Source organism: Carcharhinus amblyrhynchos, chromosome 4 (genome assembly GCF_965287045.1).
Source record: "Carcharhinus amblyrhynchos chromosome 4, sCarAmb.v2.hapA, whole genome shotgun sequence".
NCBI classification, from domain to species: Eukaryota; Metazoa; Chordata; class Chondrichthyes; order Carcharhiniformes; family Carcharhinidae; genus Carcharhinus; species Carcharhinus amblyrhynchos.
The window spans coordinates 57,192,218-57,213,502 of record NC_137327.1 but is presented as its reverse complement, the minus strand read 5'-3'; the positions used below and the strand labels follow the sequence as shown (position 1 = coordinate 57,213,502).

The window sequence follows — 21,285 nt, the reverse complement described above, 5'->3', positions numbered from 1 at the left end:
TAAGGTATTGAATAACTTTTTTGTTTCTGTCTTCACGGAGGAGGACGTGAATAATTTGCCGGGTGTTAGTGATGGAAAGGTGGTAGGACTGGAGGGTCTTAATGACATTACTGTTACTAGAGAGGCGGTGCTCGACAGACTGGAGGGGCTGATTGTGGACAAGTCCCCAGGACCGAATGGAATGCATCCGAGGGTTCTGAAAGAAATGGCGGAGGTGATAGTGGATGCCTTGGTGGTTATTTTCCAGACGTCGCTGGATTCCGGGGAAGTGCCGGAAGATTGGAAAACGGCTAATGTTACGCCGTTGTTTAAGAAGGGTGCCAGGCAAAAGGCGGGGAATTATAGGCCGGTTAGTTTAACGTCTGTGGTAGGTAAAATGTTAGAATCCGTCATTAAGGAGGAAATTGCGAGGCATCTTGAAGACAATTGCTTGATAGAGCAGACGCAGCACGGTTTCATTAAAGGCAAGTCGTGTCTGACAAATTTACTGGAGTTCTATGAGGATGTGTCTAGGGCGGTGGATAGAGGAGAGCCGGTGGATGTGGTCTTTCTGGATTTTCAGAAGGCGTTTGACAAAGTACCTCACAAGAGGTTATTGCAGAAGGTCGAGGGATTTGGAGTTGGGGGTAGGGTGTTAGCGTGGATAGAGGATTGGTTGTCAAATAGGAGGCAGAGAGTGGGGGTCAACGGGTGCTATTCGGATTGGCGGATGGTGACTAGTGGAGTGCCCCAGGGGTCGGTGCTGGGGCCTCAGCTTTTTACCATTTATATAGATGATCTGGAGGAGGGAACCGAGTGTAGGGTGTCGAAATTTGCTGATGACACCAAGATTGGGGGAACGGCAAATTGTGCGGAGGGTGTGGAGAGTCTGCAGAAGGATCTAGATAGGCTGGGCGAATGGGCCAGGAAATGGCAAATGGAATTTAATGTTGGCAAGTGTGAGGTGGTCCACTTTGGTAGGAATAATGGTAGGAAGGACTATTACTTACGTGGCGAAAAACTGCAGCAGGCGACGGTGCAGAGGGACCTCGGGGTCCTTGTGCATGAGTCGCAAAAACCCAGCTTGCAGGTGCAGCAGGTGGTCAGGAAGGCGAATGGGATGCTGGCCTTCATAGCGAGGGGGATTGAATATAAAAGTAGGGAGGTCTTGCTGCAGCTGTATAGGGCATTGGTGAGGCCGCAGCTGGAGTACTGTGTGCAGTTTTGGGTGCCGCACCTGCGCAAAGATATTTTGGCCTTGGAGGGAGTGCAGAGGAGGTTTACTAGGCTGATACCGGAGTTGAGGGGGTTGAGCTATGAGGAGAGGCTGAATAAACTAGGCTTGTACTCGTTGGAGTTTAGAAGAATGAGGGGAGATCTCATTGAGACGTATAAGATGATGAATGGGATGGATAGGATAGAGGTGGAGAGACTCTTCCCGCTCAAAAAAGTCAGTAGGACTAGGGGGCACAGCCTCAAGATAAAGGGGGGGCGGTTTAGAACGGAGTTGAGGAGGAACTTCTTCACTCAAAGGGTGGTGAATCTCTGGAATTCTCTGCCCATTGAAGTGGTGGAGGCTGCCTCGCTAAATATTTTTAAGACGCGGGTTGATGGGTTTTTGATAAGAGAGGGGATTAAGGGTTATGGGGAGAGGGCGGGAAGGTGGAACTGAGCCACGACAGATCAGCCATGATCTTATTGAATGGCGGGGCAGGCTCGAAGGGCTAGATGGCCTACTCCTGCTCCTATTTCTTATGTTCTTAAAAGCAGCAAGCATAATCAAGAACCCCTTGCACCCCTGACATACTCTCTTCCACTTTCTTCCATTGGGAAAAAGATATAAAAGTCTGAGGAGACATACTAACTAACTCAAAATCAACCTCTTCCCTGCTGCCATCAGATGTTTGAATGGACCTACCTTGCATTAAGTTAATCTTTCTCTACACCCAGCTATGACTGTAACACTACATTCTGCAGTCTCTCCTTTCCTTCCTATGTATGGTTAGTTTTGTCTGTACAGTGTGTAAGAAACAGTACATTTCACTATACACTAATACATAATAATTCAAACCTGAAGCTCAGGGGCAGTGTCCACATGCAGCTTGGAGGAATGTTTGCATGGGGTTTGGGGGGAGCGTTTACCCTGGGGGATGGGGGAGAGACAGTGTTTACCTGGGCCTCAGAATCAGGGGGAATGTTTAACCGGGCTTGGTGGTGGGGTTACTCAGTGGGGGTGGGAAAGTGTTTATCCAGGGCTCAGGGGGAGTATTAACCTGGACACTGACACTGATAGGAAAGCGACATACAAATCCTGCAGCATCTTTTGTAGGTGTGGTGACAGTCCCCCAGAGGCAACATAGCAGAAGAGGGTCACTTGGCTTGAGGGACCAATTGGGATTGAGAGTGGTAATCAGCCCAGGGGATGGAGTCTTATCTTGGCAGAAGATAGTTTGAAGACACATAGAGACTGGGACAGTCGGTGGGATTACTTAATAAGTATCTTTTGCATTCCTTACGAAATCTGTGAACGTGCATCATTACAAAAAGCTTTGTTGCTGTTATAATATAGGAAACGCAGCACAGGAAGATCCCACAACAGCAATGTGATAATGAGCAGATAATCTGTTCTTGATTTTGTTAGAGATCAATATTGGCCAGGACACTGGGGATAACTCCCCAGCTCTTCTTCAAAATAGCATGTTGAGATCCTTTACCTCCTCTTGTGAGAGTAGACAGAGCTTCAGTTTAACATCTCATCTGAAAGACAGTGCTTCTAGCAGTGCAGCAGTCCCTCAGTACAGCTCAGGAATGCAAATCTACATTTTGATGTTAATCCTGGAAGGAGATTTGAACCCACAACCTCCTGACTCAGAGGTGAGAATGATTCCAGCTGAACTGCGGCTGTCAAGGAAGTGCCGAAGGGCAAATACAATTAAACAATAAAGCATCTTTGGCTGCTGTATTTCCTGCATTACAGCAATGTTTATATCTTTAAAGTATAGCTCTGTATGAATGTAAATGTTTCTTTCTATTTGTCCTTTTTTTTGCAGTTCTCAGTTATTACATAAACTATTTAGATGAGGCCAGTTATCACCAGGTACAGTAGCAAAGCCACGTTGCTCATTTGGTTACAACAAGCTGGGCTGAGAACTGAAATGTCTGCTGATACACGTACTTACACACGCTGCAAGCTCTCCAGCCCATAGTAAGAGGCAAACTCCTGCTCCTGGGTCTTATGTTCTTAAATATCTGGGTCATCTACCTGAAGGACAAAGAGCTGGACTATGGCTGCTTCTAACACTAAAATATTGTGTAAGAGCGAATCAACCTTTTTCTCAAAAATATACTTCATTCATAAAATTTGTAAAAGTATATTACAAAACAATTCAACTTAAAAATTACAGGAAGTAATGTAAAACTCACCTTGTTTTATTCCAATGTGTTCCACTCTTACAATTGTGATTCTTTGATATTTACAATATGCATTTAATGTTAGCCTGGGGCCAAACATTTCAAATTGAAAAATTACAAGAAGTACAATTGAATTAAATTCTCCTTACAGTTTGTTCATCTCTGAGGTTTCTCTGTACAATTTCAATACTTAAGTATTCACATTAAATGTCTGACAGCCCATGAATTTCTATAAATTTTCCATCAATTTCCGCTTGGTTCACTGTGCCTGAAAGGTCTGTCACGGTGGCTTTTCACTATTGCGCCTTTGCGGCAGCTACGCAAAGCTTTAGTGTATCCCTCAACATAGAGTCTTAGACCTGGAATGAAGCAGTTTGTAACACGTGGTCAGGGAACTCCTTGTATTGGAAGACCGGCAAGATTTGGGCAAACAAAGATCATAAGAACATAAGAAATAGGAGCAGGAGTAGGCCATCTGGCCCTTCGAGCCTGCCCCGCCATTCAATAAGATCATGGCTGATCTGTCGTGGCTCAGTTCCACATTCCCGCCCTCTCCCCATAACCCTTAATCCCCTCTCTTATCAAAAACCTATCAACCCGCGTCTTAAAAATATTTAGCGAGGCAGCCTCCACCACTTCAACGGGCAGAGAATTCCAGAGATTCACCACCCTTTGAGTGAAGAAGTTCTTCCTCAACTCCGTTCTAAACCGCCCCCCCTTTATCTTGAGGCTGTGCCCCCTAGTCCTACTGTCCTTTCTGAGCGGGAAGAGTCTTTCCACCTCTATCCTATCCATCCCATTCATCATCTTATACGTCTCAATGAGATCTCCCCTCATTCTTCTAAACTCTAACGAGTACAAGCCTAGTTTATTCAGCCTCTCCTCATAGCTCAACCCCCTCAACTCTGGTATCAGCCTAGTAAACCTCCTCTGCACTCCCTCCAAGGCCAAAATATACTTGCGTAAGTACGGCGCCCAAAACTGCACACAGTACTCCAGCTGCGGCCTCACCCATGCCCTATACAGCCGCAGCAAGACCTCCCTACTTTTATATTCAATCCCCCTCGCTATGAAGGCCAGCATCCCATTCGCCTTCCTGACCACCTGCTGCACCTGCAAGCTGGGTTTTTGCGACTCATGCACAAGGACCCCGAGGTCCCTCTGCACCGTCGCCTGCTGCAGTTTTTCTCCACGTAAGTAATAATCCTTCCTACCATTATTCCTACCAAAGTGGACCACCTTGCACTTGCCAACATTAAATTCCATTTGCCAGTTCCTGGCCCATTCGCCCAGCCTATCTAGATCCTTCAGACTCTCCACACCCTCCGCACATCATCTTTCACTGATTTGGTGATAATCCAGCCATAATCGATGTTCGTCTCGGAGTGCATTCCTGGGAACAGCACAGAGTCCTGTGTCACAGAATTGCTTGGGATGAACCCCTCATCTCTCTCCAGACTTTGTGTGCAAATGCACATTCCGGTGGTGTCTCAACAATGGTCTGTTCCCAACCACAGCCACCATGAGGTCAGCATGCAGATGGGGTGAGATTCCAGACATACAGGAAGGATCTGACATGGGGGTCTGGGGTCTTTCTCATACCAGTTAATCTTTTACTTTTTACTCACACCAACCCCCTTCAGAATTTCTACTCTTTATGAGATGTGACTGAAGTCGGAGGGAACCTGCCCATGCATAGCTTCCCCTCCCTTACATGTTTTAGTAACTCTAACTCACTCCAGCTCCATGACTCAGAGTCAGAGAGATCTGAGATCTTGCATATGCAGATTCCGTCTTGCTGTCCATAAACTCCCATATACTTCCAGACATGCAACCTCCTCTGCCATATCTTATCCTGGGTTATTTATATTTTTTAATTTGTTTTTTTTCTACATATTAATTTTCTCTAAGCAATGAAACATTGAATGGTTACTTTATTATCTTCATAACCTTTTCCTAACCTCTCATGCTGTTCTTTTGGTGATAATACTAAATTTATTTCTGCTAGTGACTGACTCATTGACTAATAGATATATTCAAATAAATCGTGAACAAAGGTACACAGATTCTATTAGAGTGGGAACCTCGGCTAATACTTTATTTTTAATACTTAAAACTTTTCATCACTTTGAAAACCTCGAACTAACCTCTCTGTCCGATGAAAAAAACCCAATTTTCCACGTTTTACTCTATAAATAAAACCTTCTCATCTTGTTGATTTTTGTTGTAATAATACTCCTGCGAAACACTGTGGGATGTTTTACTACGTTAAAGGTATTGTATCGACACATTTCGTTGCTATTACGCAAATTCAGTGTTGTTTGTTGTGAAGTGCAATGCCTGTAGGTACAATGAAACCCCATTTTACGCACCCCAATTTAGTGTGAATTCAGATATAACGCAATGAATCATTGGACCATTTCAGTTCGTCAATGTAATTCAGATACCGAAGAGGATATTATCCATTTGAGGAAATGATCTTATCTACATGAATGGACAATATATTGTGCATAATTTTTCCAGAGACAAAATATTATTTTGAAATATGTACTCACTCACTAAACAGCTCCTCTTTCAGAGTAAAATTACAAAACACTGTTAGCGGCTTTGTGGAATCCACCGCTTCTCTGAAATGTGAACCAGCACTTGAGATAAGAACAGCCTTTCTCTATTATTGACAGAATACCAAGAATACCATTATTCTCCAAGTGTGTATTGTGAGTTCATTGCAAATGGCATTTTGAAATTTAGAAACATCAAATAGGACGATAATAGGGGTGTTTTAGGATGGTAGGTCAACATTGGGTCCATTTGAATGCTGATTTTCTTGAACCACGATTTAGCACAACCCCGCTTTTTTCGCGATAACATTTTATGGACCCCAACCATCGTGTTATAATGGGGCCGCACCGTATATTCAGGCAGACTCTTCTAATATGGCCTGTCTGTTAATGTCTATGGTAGGCATGATGTGGAGATGCTGGCATTGGGCTGGGGTACGCACAGTAAAAAGTCTCACAACACCAGGTTAAAGTCCAACAGGTTTATTTGGTAGCTTAAGCCACTAGCTTTTGGAGCACTACCCCTTCATCAAATAAGTGGAAGCTCTGTTCACAAGCAGGGCATATAAAGACACAAACTCAATTTACAAAAATAATGGTTGGAATGCGAGTCTTTACAGGTAATCAAGTCTCAAAGGTACAGACAATGTGAGTGGAGAGAAAGTTAATTTCAAGTTAAAGAGATATGTATTGTCTCCAGCCAGAGTGTTCCCTTCCTGTTGGGGAACACTTCAGCGGTCACGGGCATTCGGCTTCTGATATTCGGGTAAGCATTCTCCAAGGTGGCCTTCACAACACATGACAATGCAGAGTCGCTGAGCAAAGACTGATAGCCAAGTTCCGCACAAATGAGGATGGCCTCAACTGGGATCTTAGGGTCATGTCACACTATCAGTAACCCTCGTGACTTGCCTGAGCTTGCAAAATCTCACCAATTGTCCCAGCTGGAGACAGTACACATCTCTTTAACCTGTGCTTTACCCTCTCTCCACACATTGTACCTTTACGACTTGATTACCTGTAAAGACTCGCATTCCAATCATTATTTTGTAAATTGATTTTGTCTTTATATGCCCTGTTTGTGAACAGAACTCCCACTTTCCTGATGAAGGAGCAGCGTTCTGAAAGCTTTTGCTACCAAATAAACTTGTTGGACTTTAACCTGGTGTTGTGACACTTCTAACTGCGTGTATTCCAGTCCAACGCCGGCACCTCAACATCAGGTTTGCCAAACACTTGTACAGTTGGATAGACTTACCTTTTCATTTCACCATCAATTCTGCTGAAAGCAGGTTCTAAAAGAGATAATTTTAAAATTATCTTTTATATATGTTTGGATTGTGAGTGATGAGGTAACAGAAAAGGAATCAGGTTAAAGCAAGGTTAGGCAATGGAGAGTAAAGGGTTTGTGAGTGTTGGAAGCTGAGGACTAAGGAAGGAAGACAGCAAGACACGGAAATGTGGGGAAAGGGAAAAGGAAAGACACAGAAGACTGAGCTACAGGACAGCAAGCCTTTAATTAAAGGGATAGGCAGGCTGCTGAGGCCTTGGGCAGTGCTCTTTGGACCACACTAGATTTTTAGCCTTTGTTGATTTATCATTCTGAAAGGAATTAAAGGATGGCATTTTTAAATCAGGTTTTGAAGTTGAATGGATCAATGTATGTCAAACTTGACAAATTACACTTTAATTTCTGAAGCTAAGAACTGGTAATGGAATGATTATCTGGCGTAATAACAATGTTGTAGCTGTCTTTGATGACCTTAATTCCTGAAGTTAATTACTGGTAATGGAATGATTATATAGTATATTGTAAGGCATGATCACAATGTAAATTTGTTTAATTCATTTGTTAGGTTCATCTAGTAAATCATTTGAAAAAAACTTGCCCAATCTTGTCTGCTCTCTGAAGCAGACTTGGGACTGATTAATAATTGAATGGGACATTCCCTGGGAATAATATCTGGTACACACAGCAGAGACTGTTCACTGTTCTGCTCGCTGCCTTCAATTGGTAATATTTTGGCTCATCACTCCTTCATGCTTTCTCTCTCTTTCCTCCTCTGTATCACCTTTTCTCTTGTTCTCACTCCTGTTGGCTCCCTCTCCCTCACTTACCCTCTCTCTTTCTTGTTCCCTCTCGGTCCCTCTTGTTCTTTCCCTCTCACTGGATTTGAGTCTCCCTCTCTTGCTAACTCTTGCATTTTCCATCACTTTTAGTCTCTCTTCTTTCTTAGGAACATAGGAACAGGAGTAGGCCCATCGAGCCTGTTCTGTCATTCAATACAATCATGGCTGATAGGACTCTTCAATGCCTTTTCCACCCACTAGCCCCTTCCTTTAATCAAAAATCTATCCATCTCTACCATAACCATACACAGTGACTAACCTTCCATAGCCCTCTGGGGTAGAGAATTCCAAAGATTCACAACCTACTGTGTAAAGAAATTTCTCCTCATCTTATCCAAAGTGGCATTCCCCCTGATTTTGAAATTGTGACCACTGGTTCTAGACTCCTCAACCAAGGGAAACATCTTACTGCATCTACCCTGTCTATTCCTTTAAGTAGTTTATAGATTTCAGTGTGATCACCTCTCATTCTTCAAAGCTCTAGAGAACACATGACTAGTTTGCCCAATGTCTCTTCATAAGACACACCCGCTGTGGAAGGGGATTTCTAATCAGCCAGTAAATTTATAGGTAGAATGCAGTCTTTCAGAGGACAAAGAATCAGTAAAGAGTTAAATGATTATTGGACAATCTAACACAAACAGCTTACACATATGTGAATCAAAACAAGTAATAAAAGCAAATTACTGCGGATGCTAGAATTTGAAACCTAAAGAAAAAATGCTTGAAAATCTCAGCAGGTCTTGCAGCGTCTTTAAGGAGAGAAAAGAGCTGACGTTTCGAGTCCAGATGACCCTTTGTCAAAGCTCAAACAAAGGGTTTGCTTTGACAAAGGGTCATCAGGACTTAAAACATCAGCTCTTTTCTCTCCTTACAGATGCTGCCAGACCTGCTGAGATTTTTCAAACAAGTAATTATAATTTTAGAACATATATGCTCATATTTTAAGTGTATTTCTATGTAAATGTATGCTTTGGTCAGGCAAAGTTACTGAAAGGCATGGTGGATGGAGTCAGTAGTTTAAAGCCAAAGGTCTGGGAACTGACTAGTCAACAAGTCTTATCGGATGGCAGTCCTAAGAGGGTACGCATTATGCAACATTATGAATAATTCTATTCATTGCCCAGACATAGAATAGATATGAACCTGGACACAGGAACACATGTCTACTCAACTTGGCAGTGAGCCGGGGTAAACATCCATTGTGGTAGCATCTGCTGTTACCAAGTGACAGAGGTAGTTAGTGCCAAGGGGAGACTACATCCGGAATTAGTTGGATGAATAAGGTATCACCATGCTATTAAGTGTCTTACCATTGGCTGAGGTAACTGACAAAAATTTGTATTGATGTGTAAGTATTGAATGGAATTGATTTTAAGATAATGAAAGGTGGAATTATTGATTATGAAAAAGTATAATTGATTTGTATTTGACTCTGTAATCTAGTTCTTTCAAAAAGGTTCTGTCACTCTGTGCTTAGAGCTAGCTAACCCTTTGTGAGACTCTGGTTGGCTGTTCGCATTGTCCCGTGTTTTTATGTTTTATATTTAATAAATCTGTTACTTTTTAATATTTGCCTTGTGAGTTTTGAATTGTCTTAGTTTAAGACACAATTGGCCACCTCTTGAAATTTCCCCATAACATCTGCCAAACCCAATGGACCCTGGATGGTCACCCTCTCCATCTCTGTTGCTCTCACTCAGTCTCTTCCTGTTTCTCCTTCTCTATCACTCACTCACCTTCCCTCTCTCCTCTCTCTTTCCCTTCCTCTCTCCCCAAAAGAAAAAAAGAAGTATAGACGTGTATTTTTATTTCCCTGCTTTACTGTTTTTCCTTCTGGGTCTCCCTTTCTTGCTCTCTCCCTCTCTGCCTCCCCCTTTCTCCCTTCACCTCCCACTCCCCATCCATCTCCCTCTCCCAATCTTTCTTCCTTTCTCCCAGCCTCTCTGCCCCTCTCCGCATTCTCTCTCCCCTCCCTCTCTTCTTCCATCTTTCACTGCCTCCCCTCTCTCTCTCATTCTCTCACTCCATTTCTATCACCAACTTTCTCTCACTTTTCTAATTCCCTTGATGCCCATTGTTCTGCTGAGTTGCCCTCAGATGGAGCTGGAGCCAATTGCTGCTTTTATCCATGTGGAGAAAGGTCCACACCTTGTGACATCAGAGAAGTCAAGAATTTACAGTGTGAACTTGAGCCTTTGGCAAGCAGTGGGACCTGGGTTTGCATGAGGATGAAATTACGTTGCTTCATGAGTGAATTTTGAAGTTTCTTGCAACAGGGGTTGCCAACTTGGACTGGATGTATTCGTGGTGGTTTTGTCAATTGAACTCCTGCTTCTAATTAGAGAAAGCCTAAATTACCCTTCTCCAGTATTTTTACACAAAAGAAGAAACAATTCATAATTTTTAAGTTCCCCTATAATTTTTTTCATGATTATTAATGATTTTTAAAACATTTTTAATGTTCAATTCCTGACGACTCCACATTGGGAGGGTTGGTTATTGTAATTCAAACAATCAGTATTTGGCAGCTCTGCAATGAGAGGTGAGGAAATAGTTCACAAGTGGCCACATCTCCCTGGACACTAATCAGTGTTTAACTTCAACAACTTGATTAGTGGCCTAACCAGCCCCCACCCCGTCCACCCTTATCCACTGGCTGAACTTGTTCTCACCTTCAACAGCTCTTTTATCAGCTCTCACTTCCCCGAGATAAGAGGTGTTGCTATGGGAACCTGCCTGGGTGCCAGCTATATGTCATGTAGTTTTGTTAGATAAGTTGAAACCCTCTCCATTCTTATGTTGCTCTGCTGCCCCACCCCATTTCCTTTGTTAATGTTGATAATTGTTTTCAGTTTCCTCCCATTTGTTGACTTGGAGAACTTAATAGACTGAACTTCCAATTCCCTCAGCCACCTATTACCTTCATATTGTCGATGCGATCGTGCAAATTAGGAACAGGAGTAGGCTGCTTGGCCACTTGAGCCTGCTCCGCCATTCAAATGGTGAACAGATTTGGGAAGTTGGGAGGTGAGTTACTTGCTGCAGGATTCCCAGACTTTGACCTGATCCCATGGAAGAAGCTGCTTCCATCATTATTTCCATTATGCTTCTAGCCACCCGGTCTCTTGGACCACTTAGGCAAGGCAAAAGACCCAGTGGGCTACCTACCGTTCCACCCACCCACTTTAGCTTGCCAGGGCCAACAATTTATCAGAATGAATGGAACAAACTTGGCTTATTTCCCAGTTCAGAAACAAAAGTTCAATCTACAAACGCACACATACACGAGCACATTGCTCATGCAGAACTGACACACAAAGGCAAAATATACAGATGTAGAAACACATACAAACGCAGACATATATACAGGCAGAAGCACAAAAACATTTGTAAAGGCAGACACACTTACATACAGACAGACAAACGGACACTAACTCACAGACAAGGTTTATTCAACAACACTCTAGCGGAGAAGTGAAATATCCTTGCAGGAATATGGGTTAGAGTGTAAAGACACACAATTTTAGAATCACCAAGCTCAGACTGGGCAAATGGGCCTCAAAATTGATCAATGAGCCATTTTTAGAGATATATCTAGAGTTGTGATATGATTTCAATAGTGGATTCTTCAAATTTCAGATCATGTTTTGGTGAGATACATTTGTAACCTTAAAAAATATCCATTACAAAGATGCGACAAACTTATTTTTATAGATTATATGAAGTGATTGATGAAGCAGCAGAATATGTTCCTTTTGACTCATTATTTGAGAAGAAAGGCACCACACTCTGTCCCAATCCATTGTGCTTTTATTTCAGACAGTAATAAACATGGAAGTCAGCAAAAGAGCCTCTGAACCAAAAGCTTTCAGCAGTTTCCCCAGGAAACACAGTAGTCCTGGGACCATGGAAAAGTTGGATACAGAAGTCAGCCAGTCAGTGTTGTTGCCTATGGGTACTGGGGATTTTCCTTTTGGCATCTCTTGAGGTGGGGACAAATTCTATCAGCTGCTATTACACTTGGCACTAACTTAACATCGACTCTTGGAGGCTGAAAACATAGGAATGTGACTTATTCATGAATATGGCTGTCAAAGAATGATGGGCGAAATGGGCCCTTGCTATGATGTAATGACTCGATGAATGAGAAGAACATTGGAAGCTAGTTTGCTGGCCCTAGACTCTGGAAATCCAACAACACTTGTATCAAAGAGGCTTTGGGGATCTTTCCTCTTTTAGGTTTAAACCAGGGGAGTTGAGTCGATGACAGATTCGATTGTACACGCTCTGGAAAAAGTGGCTCTGGTGCACAGAAACTCCTGATTTTGTTTTGAATTTTCTTGTGTGATATATTTAGCATTGTTCAGATACCCAATGGCTGTGAACCTTAGATTCAGAAATACCTAATGGGAACATTAACAACACCTTGTGATGGTGGAGCTACAACAAGTCATCATGTCAGCCAATGGCTTGCTGATAAGCTCCAATCACAGGGTTGTGGGTTCAAATCCCACTTCCAAGACTTGAGCACAAAATCCAGGCTGACACCCCAATGCAGTGCTGAGGGAGTGCTACGCTATTTGAAGTGCCACTTTTGTATGAAGAGTGAAACTGAGCCCCAGTCTACCTTCTCAGATGTAAATGTTCCCACAGTACTGTTTCAAAGAAGAGTAGGGGAGTTTCCTCCTGTGCATTGGCCGATATGAATCTTTCCATTAAAGTTGATGACCACATTACTGCTTGTGAGAGCTTGCTGTGTGCAAATTGGCTGCATTTCCTAAATTACAACAGTGACTACACTTCAAAAGTGTACGTAATTGATTGTAAAACTCATTTGAACATCTGAGGTTGAGAAAGATGTCATATAAATGCTAATCTTTCTTCAGGGACTGATTGTCAATTTACATGGGAAGTTGGATTTTGGTTTTCCTACATGCGGGTTGTGAGTGTAAATAAATACTATCCAACATTCATGGGACCTGACATCAATCATTGCCAACATTGAGTCAACAGTGGTTATGTGCCTTCAGTGTGCCAGCACATTTTTAAGTTGTCTGAGGAACCGAGTGTTTGAAAACCAGGACCTCAGACCCGGCATGAAGCTCATGTTCTGTGGAGCAGTAGTGATGCTCGGCCTCCTATCTGGTTCAGAGACATGGGCCATGTATAACAGGCACCTCAAAGCTGGAGAAGTACCACCAGCGCTGCCTCTGTAAGATCCTGCAAATCCATTGGCATTTCAACGCACCATCCTCAGTGTTCTTGTTCAGGCCAATATCCCCAGCATGGAAGCATTGACCACACATGATCAGCATCCCTGGGTGGGCCACATCATCCACACGGCCGACTCGAGACTCCCGAAACCACCGCTCTACTTGGAGCTTTGATACAGCAAGCAAGCACCAGGAGGACAGAGAAAACGATTCTAGAACACTTTCAAAGCCTCCTTGAAAATGTGCAACATCCCCACCGACATCTGGGAATCCCTGGCCCAAGACCGCTCGGAGTGGGGGAAAAGCATCCAGGAAAGAGCTGAACACCTCGAGTTTTATAGCTGAGAGCAAGCTGATCCTCAGTGTCAACAATGAAATGAACGTGTGGCAACTTGGGCACCCCACCCACCCACTCCTCCGCCCATCATCTGTCCCACCCGTGACTGAGACTATAGGTCACACATTGGATTCCTCAGTCATCTAGAAGCAAGTCATCTCCAACTCTGAGGAACTGCCTTACACAGAGAGAGAGAGAGAGGGAGAGAGAGAGAACAATTCTGCTTCAAAGTAGAGAGTTCCACCTGGTGGACTAGTCAACTTACTGCTAAATCCCTTGGCACCATCAAAGAGAAGTGTTCTCATTCCTCCTCTATTAATGCCACATCACATCCTAATTCAATTCAGCAATCTGGTCAGGTGTAAGTGACAGTAGAGATGAGATGGACAGGGATAAAGGAAGGCAATGCTTTGGGAAACATGCAGACAGGGTCCCTGAGTTCATATTAAAGGACTGGAACTATTTTGGAGTCAGCAGGAAACAGAACTCACTGGAGTATGGTTTGGCTAGAAGTGATAGTACACTCGGACTGCAGTGCGTGATTCTTTCGTACGCAGTGAATTTGTTTGAAAGGACATAATTCTAACCAGGCTTGTGTGGCAAACATGCAATGGTCCTCCAATTAAAGTAAAGATGAGTATTCTGTAAAGCTCTCCCCCCTCTCATGCTCTAAAATGGGGAGTGTATGCAAGTTACAGAAATCACTATTTCAACTTCATATGAGAACAATCCATCGGAGAAGGACGTGACAGTGTGGGAAAGAGTCTATTCCAACCCCACATGCTCGGTAGCACATGGATAGGGTCCCATTTTGAATGAACATTGAAACCAACAATGTCCAACTAAAACATTTCAATTTTAAAAGCAGAATGTTTGTTGTGAATTTTTGAATTAATGTTTTACTCACCGTTTTGCTGTGTCCATGTCATTAACCTTACCAATTTGAATCCCTCAATTCAAATTGAGCTGGAGTACTGTGTGCAGTTTTGGGCGCCGCACCTGCGCAAAGATATTTTGGCCTTGGAGGGAGTGCAGAGGAGGTTTACTAGGCTGATACCGGAGTTGAGGGGGTTGAGCTATGAGGAGAGGCTGAATAAACTGGGCTTGTACTCGTTGGAGTTTAGAAGAATGAGGGGAGATCTCATTGAGACGTATAAGATGATGAATGGGATGGACAGGATAGAGGTGGAGAGACTCTTCCCGCTCAAAAAAGATAGTAGGACTAGGGGGCACAGCCTCAAGATAAAGGGGGGGCGGTTTAGAACGGAGTTGAGGAAGAACTTCTTCACTCAAAGGGTGGTGAATCTCTGGAATTCTCTGCCCGTTGAAGTGGTGGAGGCTGCCTCGCTAAATATTTTTAAGACGCGGGTTGATGGGTTTTTGATAAGAGAGGGGATTAAGGGTTATGGGGAGAAAGCGGGAAAGTGGAACTGAGCAGCGACAGATCAGCCATGATCTTATTGAATGGCGGGGCAGGCTCGAAGGGCTAGATGGCCTACTCCTGCTCCTATTTCTTATGTTCTTATGTTCTTATGTGGTCACCCCTGTGAGAGGGAGGGTGACAGCCCAGACCAAACAAAGCCTCTTACATAAAACATTAGAAGCTGTTCAGAAAGGGTTCATTTGACTGACACCTGGGATGAAGGGGTTATCTTGCGAGGAAAGGTTGGACAAACTGGTCTATATCCATTGGAGTTTAGTAGATTGAGAGGGAATCTTAATGGAGCATATAAGTGTCTGAGAGGACTTGACAGTGTGGATGTTTCCTCTTTTTGGGGAGTCTAGAGACAGTGGGCACAATGTAAAAATAAGGGGTCTCCCATTTAAGATGGATGATGAGGAGAAACTTTTTCTCTGAGAAGGTTGTGAGTCTGTGGAATTCTCTTCCCCAGCGAGGCTGAATAATAGAATATTTTTAAGGCTAAGGTAGATTGATTCCAGACTAATGGTTATTAGGAGTGGGCAGAACGTGGAGTTGAGGTCAAATCAGATCAACCATGTTCTTATTGAATGGTGAAACAGACTTGTGGAACCAAATGACCTACTCCTGCTCCTAATTTATATGTTCGTATGTATGAGAGTTAACAGCCCGAGTCATTCATTCACTATGGAAATCACTGTTATTTCTCAGGCTGCCAAAATCAACAAGGTAGTTTCAATACTGGGTAGTTGAGCAGAGGGAGGGCACTGGCTGCTGCCCGGGGGCATTCACGGCTTGGACACCCTAAAATCTTGTCAGTGAGCTGCACTCCCCAAACGTGGGCTTCCGACAGCTATTTGCCTGCTCTGGGCAAGGGGCAATAATGGTCATTACTTTAACCTCCCACATCAATTACTCCTCACAAACTCCAAACTCATCCCCACAACTCTTTTCTGCAGATGGATTTGACCTTGTAACTGGGATGGTTTGTTTTTGAAGCAACCACCAAGCTTCCCTCACATTTCCCCAAAATTCCAACTGGGTTGCTGATCCCAGCCACCCGGGAAAGGCCCTTGAAAGTGGCAGCTGCTTGGCTTGACAGGATGGTGAATCCACCAACCCCATTTTGAAATGAAGTGAGGGTTAGACCTCCAGGACTACCCATGGACAGGAAGCCCCAGCTTTGAGAATGAACAGAGGAAAGGTTGATGTGACATTCCTGAGCTATCCTCAGCTTTGTAAATGTTTCTGCCTTTTCCTAAAGTTGTTGGTTTGTGTGAGGGTCCAATATCATGGGAACCCATGGTCCTCTGATGTTTGCTCTTCACATGGATACTTTTGGCAGTGAACCTTGGCAAGATATTCAGCCGTGCGGAGTGTTGCAGTCAAGCATGACTCTGCCTCTTAGCTGATATTCACACACCTTGCCTTTTGCTATAGAGAACACAATAGCTAATAATCAGCAGCAGGAACCATCGTAACTCAGTGCTAACTGATGCCTGAGACTTTCTGCTTGTATGGAATTGCCACATGTTATATTAATTGTGCCATGGAGGAAGGATCACTCCTATGATCTTTAACATGCTTTACAATTTTGACAGACTCTTGTATGCCTAGGGGGATGAGGGTTGGGGGGGTTGAGTGTGAGGCTAGGGAATTTAATGGATGAATACCAGTGCCTCACTAACCTTTACAGCTATGTTGCCTGCCTACTCAATTTGGACACCTTTTCCCCAGTTAAGACTCCAATATCCATGGCACGTCCCAGTGAAGCTCTGTCTTGCACTGATGGTATATGCTTGCAATTGTCAGGTGACCTCTTTCTCCACTCCAGGGTCTTTTCACAGGTCCACAATGAAGCACGTGGACCTAGCCGCATTTGACAGTAGGGAGACAGAAGGGCAGAATGGGAGCAGGCACCAGGATATCAGAGAAGATGGGCTGATAGTCTTCGGGAGGTGGCTGGGTATTCTGTTCCAACATCTCCAGCACAGTCCCACGAATGTCTCTGGACACATCCCCTCTGATATCCAGCAGGACCGAAACATGCTCATCACTGGGAAAAGAAATTTGGAGAAGTGATTTGTTATGAAGGTGCAGAAATCATAGAATCCTTACAGTGCAGAAGAGGCCATTCAGCCATCGAGTCTGCACTGACTCTCCAACAGAGTATATTACCCAGGCTCTCTCCCCTACTTTATCCCTGTAACACCACACCTTTCCCATGTCTAATCCATCTAAACAAAGGGTCAATCCACCTAACCTGAACAACTTTCGACTGTGGGAGGAAACCAGAGCATCTGGAGGAAACCCATGCAGACACGGGGAGAACATGCAAACTCCATACAGATAATCACCCAAGGCTGGAATTGAACCCAGGTCTCTGGAGCTGTGAGACAGTGTTAACCACTGTACCAACATGCCGTCCCTTCTTTTAGCTGTATCAAATTAAAAATAAGTGCTATGTTAAGTGCAAGGACAATTTAAACAGTGATTCCTGGGATAATGTCTACTTTCCACCAGCTGCCCTTAGATCATCATCTTACAGAGAACTATGGCATAGGTATCAACTCCCTCTCTTCAGCAACAAGTTCACCCCAAAACATCTCCAATAATTTACTTGGCCAGTCATCCCAATAGTACCAGGATTTTCCAGGGCTTAAAGTGAACCCACTACTCATACACCTTGTAGCCTTAAAGGGGGAGCATGTCCAGATTATCTTTTACAAGATATAATACTTCCCTTTGTAGAAACACCTGACTTACCAGGCATAACCATATGAGATTCTCAAGAAATATACTGAAAATGGCGGTGCTGAAATTTAGCTTTATGTTAGAGAGGGCGAATGGGATGCTGGCCTTCATAGCGAGGGGGATTGAATATAAAAGTAGGGAGGTCATGCTGCAGCTGTATAGGGCATTGGTGAGGCTGCAGCTGGAGTACTGTGTGCAGTTTTGGGCGCCGTACTTACGCAAGGATATTTTGGCCTTGGAGGGAGTGCAGAGGAGGTTTACTAGGCTGATACCAGAGTTGAGGGGGTTGAGCTATGAGGAGAGGCTGAATAAACTAGGCTTGTACTCGTTAGAGTTTAGAAGAATGAGGGGAGATCTCATTGAGACATATAAGATGATGAATGGGATGGATAGGATAGAGGTGGAGAGACTCTTCCCGCTCAGAAAGGACAGTAGGACTAGGGGGCGCAGCCTCAAGATAAAGGGGGGGCGGTTTAGAACGGAGTTGAGGAGGAACTTCTTCACTCAAAGGGTGGTGAACCTCTGGGATTCTCTGCCCGTTGAAGTGGTGGAGGCTGCCTCGCTAAATATTTTTGAGGCGCGGGTTGATGGGTTTTTGATAAGAGAGGGGATTAAGGGTTATGGGGAGAGGGCGGGAATGTGGAACTGAGCCACGACAGATCAGCCATGATCTTATTGAATGGCGGGGCAGGCTCGAAGGGCTAGATGGCCTACTCCTGCTCCTATTTTCTTATGTTCTTATTCTTATGAGAGGAAAAGCAGAATGGACAATATGAGCCAGAGGCATGAGGACCAGGACATCAGCCATTTTACACCATCTCCCAAGATGAATTTCACATCTCTCTTCTCCCCGGCCTGCTCACACTTCCTGTTTGTCAGGTTTTGTTCATCTCACTTCCTGTGTCAACTCCTGCCATTCATGGGGACATTGAACTTGGCTTAGAGAGAATTGCCAATGAATCAGAGCTGTGGGGCATGTAGAAAAGCAGGGAATTGTCAGGAGAATGATCAAATCTTCACCCAGGACACCATAACCACGAAAATGAATGAAAAAAATCAATCACATATGCTTAGAATATTTCTTAGATTCTTTTTCTGAAGACTTAGTGATGTCACAGTAAACAACCCCAAATCTTTGTTCCCTTAGCAGTGCGTATGAATAGATGACCATGAAATCCACTGCAGAACCTAACACTGCTCCTGACTGCTTCAGGGACAGATTCCCAATTGGTTGTCTGGAGAACCGATTGGGAATTCAAGTGACCTGGATCGCCTCTCACTGGTTCTGTGCAATGTGAAAGTGAGGCAATTCATTTTATAGGGTGCTCTTAAAAACTGTATTTTCACATGGTCACTAAGACAAAGCAGAGCTACGGGCAGCCCACAGTTAGTCAGTGTTTCTGGAGAAAGCCATTGGTCATTTTGATAGGAAGAAAGCAGAGAGAAAATACAAAATAAAAGGCACAATTCTAGAGGAACGAGGGACCTGAGTGCATATATCCCTAAGTCATTGAAGGTGGCAGGACAGATTCAGAGTGCCACTTTTTCTGCCTGAGGTGACATCTTGCCAAAAAATGGTAAAATCCCACCCATTAACTCCGTTTCTGTGTCCACAGATGCTGCTTGGTCTACTGAGAGTTTCCAGTATTTCCTGATTATATGTCCGATACCCAGCATGTGCAGTATTTTGCTGTAAAGTGCTCCCAAGGCAGTCATTATCACCATTAAAGTGAATAAACTTCATGAATAAATAAGGTTATTCATAATGGCCCACCTTCTCAATCTTGCCCCTTGCTTGAGGTGTGGTGATCTCAGGTTAAACCACCACCAGTCAGCTCTCCCTCTCAAAGAGGAAAACAGCCCATTGTTACCTGGGACTATGATGACTTAAATATGAATGGGTTTAAAAGGATGGTTGCAGTCCCACTGTTATTGCTCCTCCAAACACAGATCTGTGGTCACTGAGAATTAGCTGGGAAATCAGTGGCCCACAGTTTCTGATTTTCAGTCCAGTTAATTGAATGGACAGAAAACCATTTAGCACAGAGTTAATAAAATATCCAGCATCCTTTTTGATTTGATTTATAGTGTCACGTGTATAGTATACAGTATCTTATGTGCAATACAAACAAAGCATACCGTACGTATCGAAGGAAAGGAAAGGGTGCAGAATGTCATCATAGAATCATGGAATCATCATAGAAACCCTACAGTACACAGAGAGGCCATTCGAACCATTGAGTCTGCACTGACCACAATCCCACCCAGGCCCTACCCCCATATCACTACATATTTACCCACTAATCCCTCTAACCTACGCATCCCAGGACACTAAGGGCAATTTTAGCATGGCCAATCAACCTAGCCCACACATCTTTGAACTGTGGGAGGAAACTGGAGCACCTGGAGGAAACCCATGCAGAAACGAGGAGAATGTGCAAACTCCACACAAGCCGGGAATGGAACCCTGGTCCCTGGAGCTGTGAAGCAGCAGTGCTAACCACTGTGCCATCGTCCCACCCTCTGACAATGATAAAATGAGGATCCAATTTTTAAAAGTTGGGATTTCCATTCAATTACGTGTACATATCATTATCTGGCCTTCATGCTTGCTTGTCCCTCCCACATTAAATTGTCCATTCACACCGATGTGAATCACAGGTCCTCCACTGCATGCAACTGGTGACCAGAACCTGCCAGAAGCACACAGGAAGTGGTGCCAGTGGCAGTAGCGGTGGTGGTGGTGATGCCTTGGTAATGTCCCCAGCGCTGTCATTTGGCAGGTGGTGCTGGGGGGAAGAAATTCTGTTGGGGGATGGGGGGGAAAGGTGCAGAGCTCCATGGGGGGAAGAGCCAGATGGGGGCTCGATCGTTTTAATACAAAGTTGCTGGCAGGAAGAGTTCAATCAGAACCTGCCCACCAGCATGACCTTGTGGGGCCCCTCCTTTCATTTTCTTTTGGCCAAGTGGTTAAAAGTGCAGTGGGACAGACTAACAGCATAGTCCACAGGTTATCGTCCACATTTCCTGCCTGAGGTGACATCTTGCCAAAAAAATGGTAAAATCACACCCATTAACTCCGTTTCTATGTCCACAGATGCTGCTTGGTCTACTGAGAGTTTCCAGTATTTCCTGATTATATGTCCAATACCCAGCATGTGCAGTATTTTGCTGTAAAGTGCTCCCAAGGCAGTCATTATCACCATTAAAGTGAATAAACTTCATGAATAAATAAGGTTATTCATAATGGCCCACCTTCTCAATCTTGCCCCTTGCTTGAGGTGTGGTGATCTCAGGTTAAACCACCACTAGTCAGTCCTCCCTCTCAAAGAGGAGAACAGCCCATTGTTATCTGGGACTATGATGACTTAAATATGAATTGGGTTTTAAAAGGATGGTTGCAGTCCCACTGTTATTGCTACTCCAAACACAGATCTGTGGTCATTGAGAGCTAGCTGGGAAATCGGTGGCCCACAG

The 21,285-nt window shown here is 44.0% G+C and overlaps 1 protein-coding gene across 1 annotated transcript in view; it reads right to left on the bottom strand.

The window, feature by feature from the left end:
• Positions 1-16,744: 16,744 nt before the first annotated feature.
• Positions 16,745-21,285, bottom strand: part of exoc3l1 (exocyst complex component 3-like 1) — a 73,591-nt gene continuing 69,050 nt past the window's right edge. Inside the window, exon 12 of the mRNA XM_080188146.1 lies at positions 16,745-17,110. Within this exon, the coding sequence (XP_080044272.1) occupies positions 16,924-17,110 (187 nt within the window). The 3' untranslated portion in view covers positions 16,745-16,923. The remainder of the gene's footprint in view (positions 17,111-21,285) is intronic.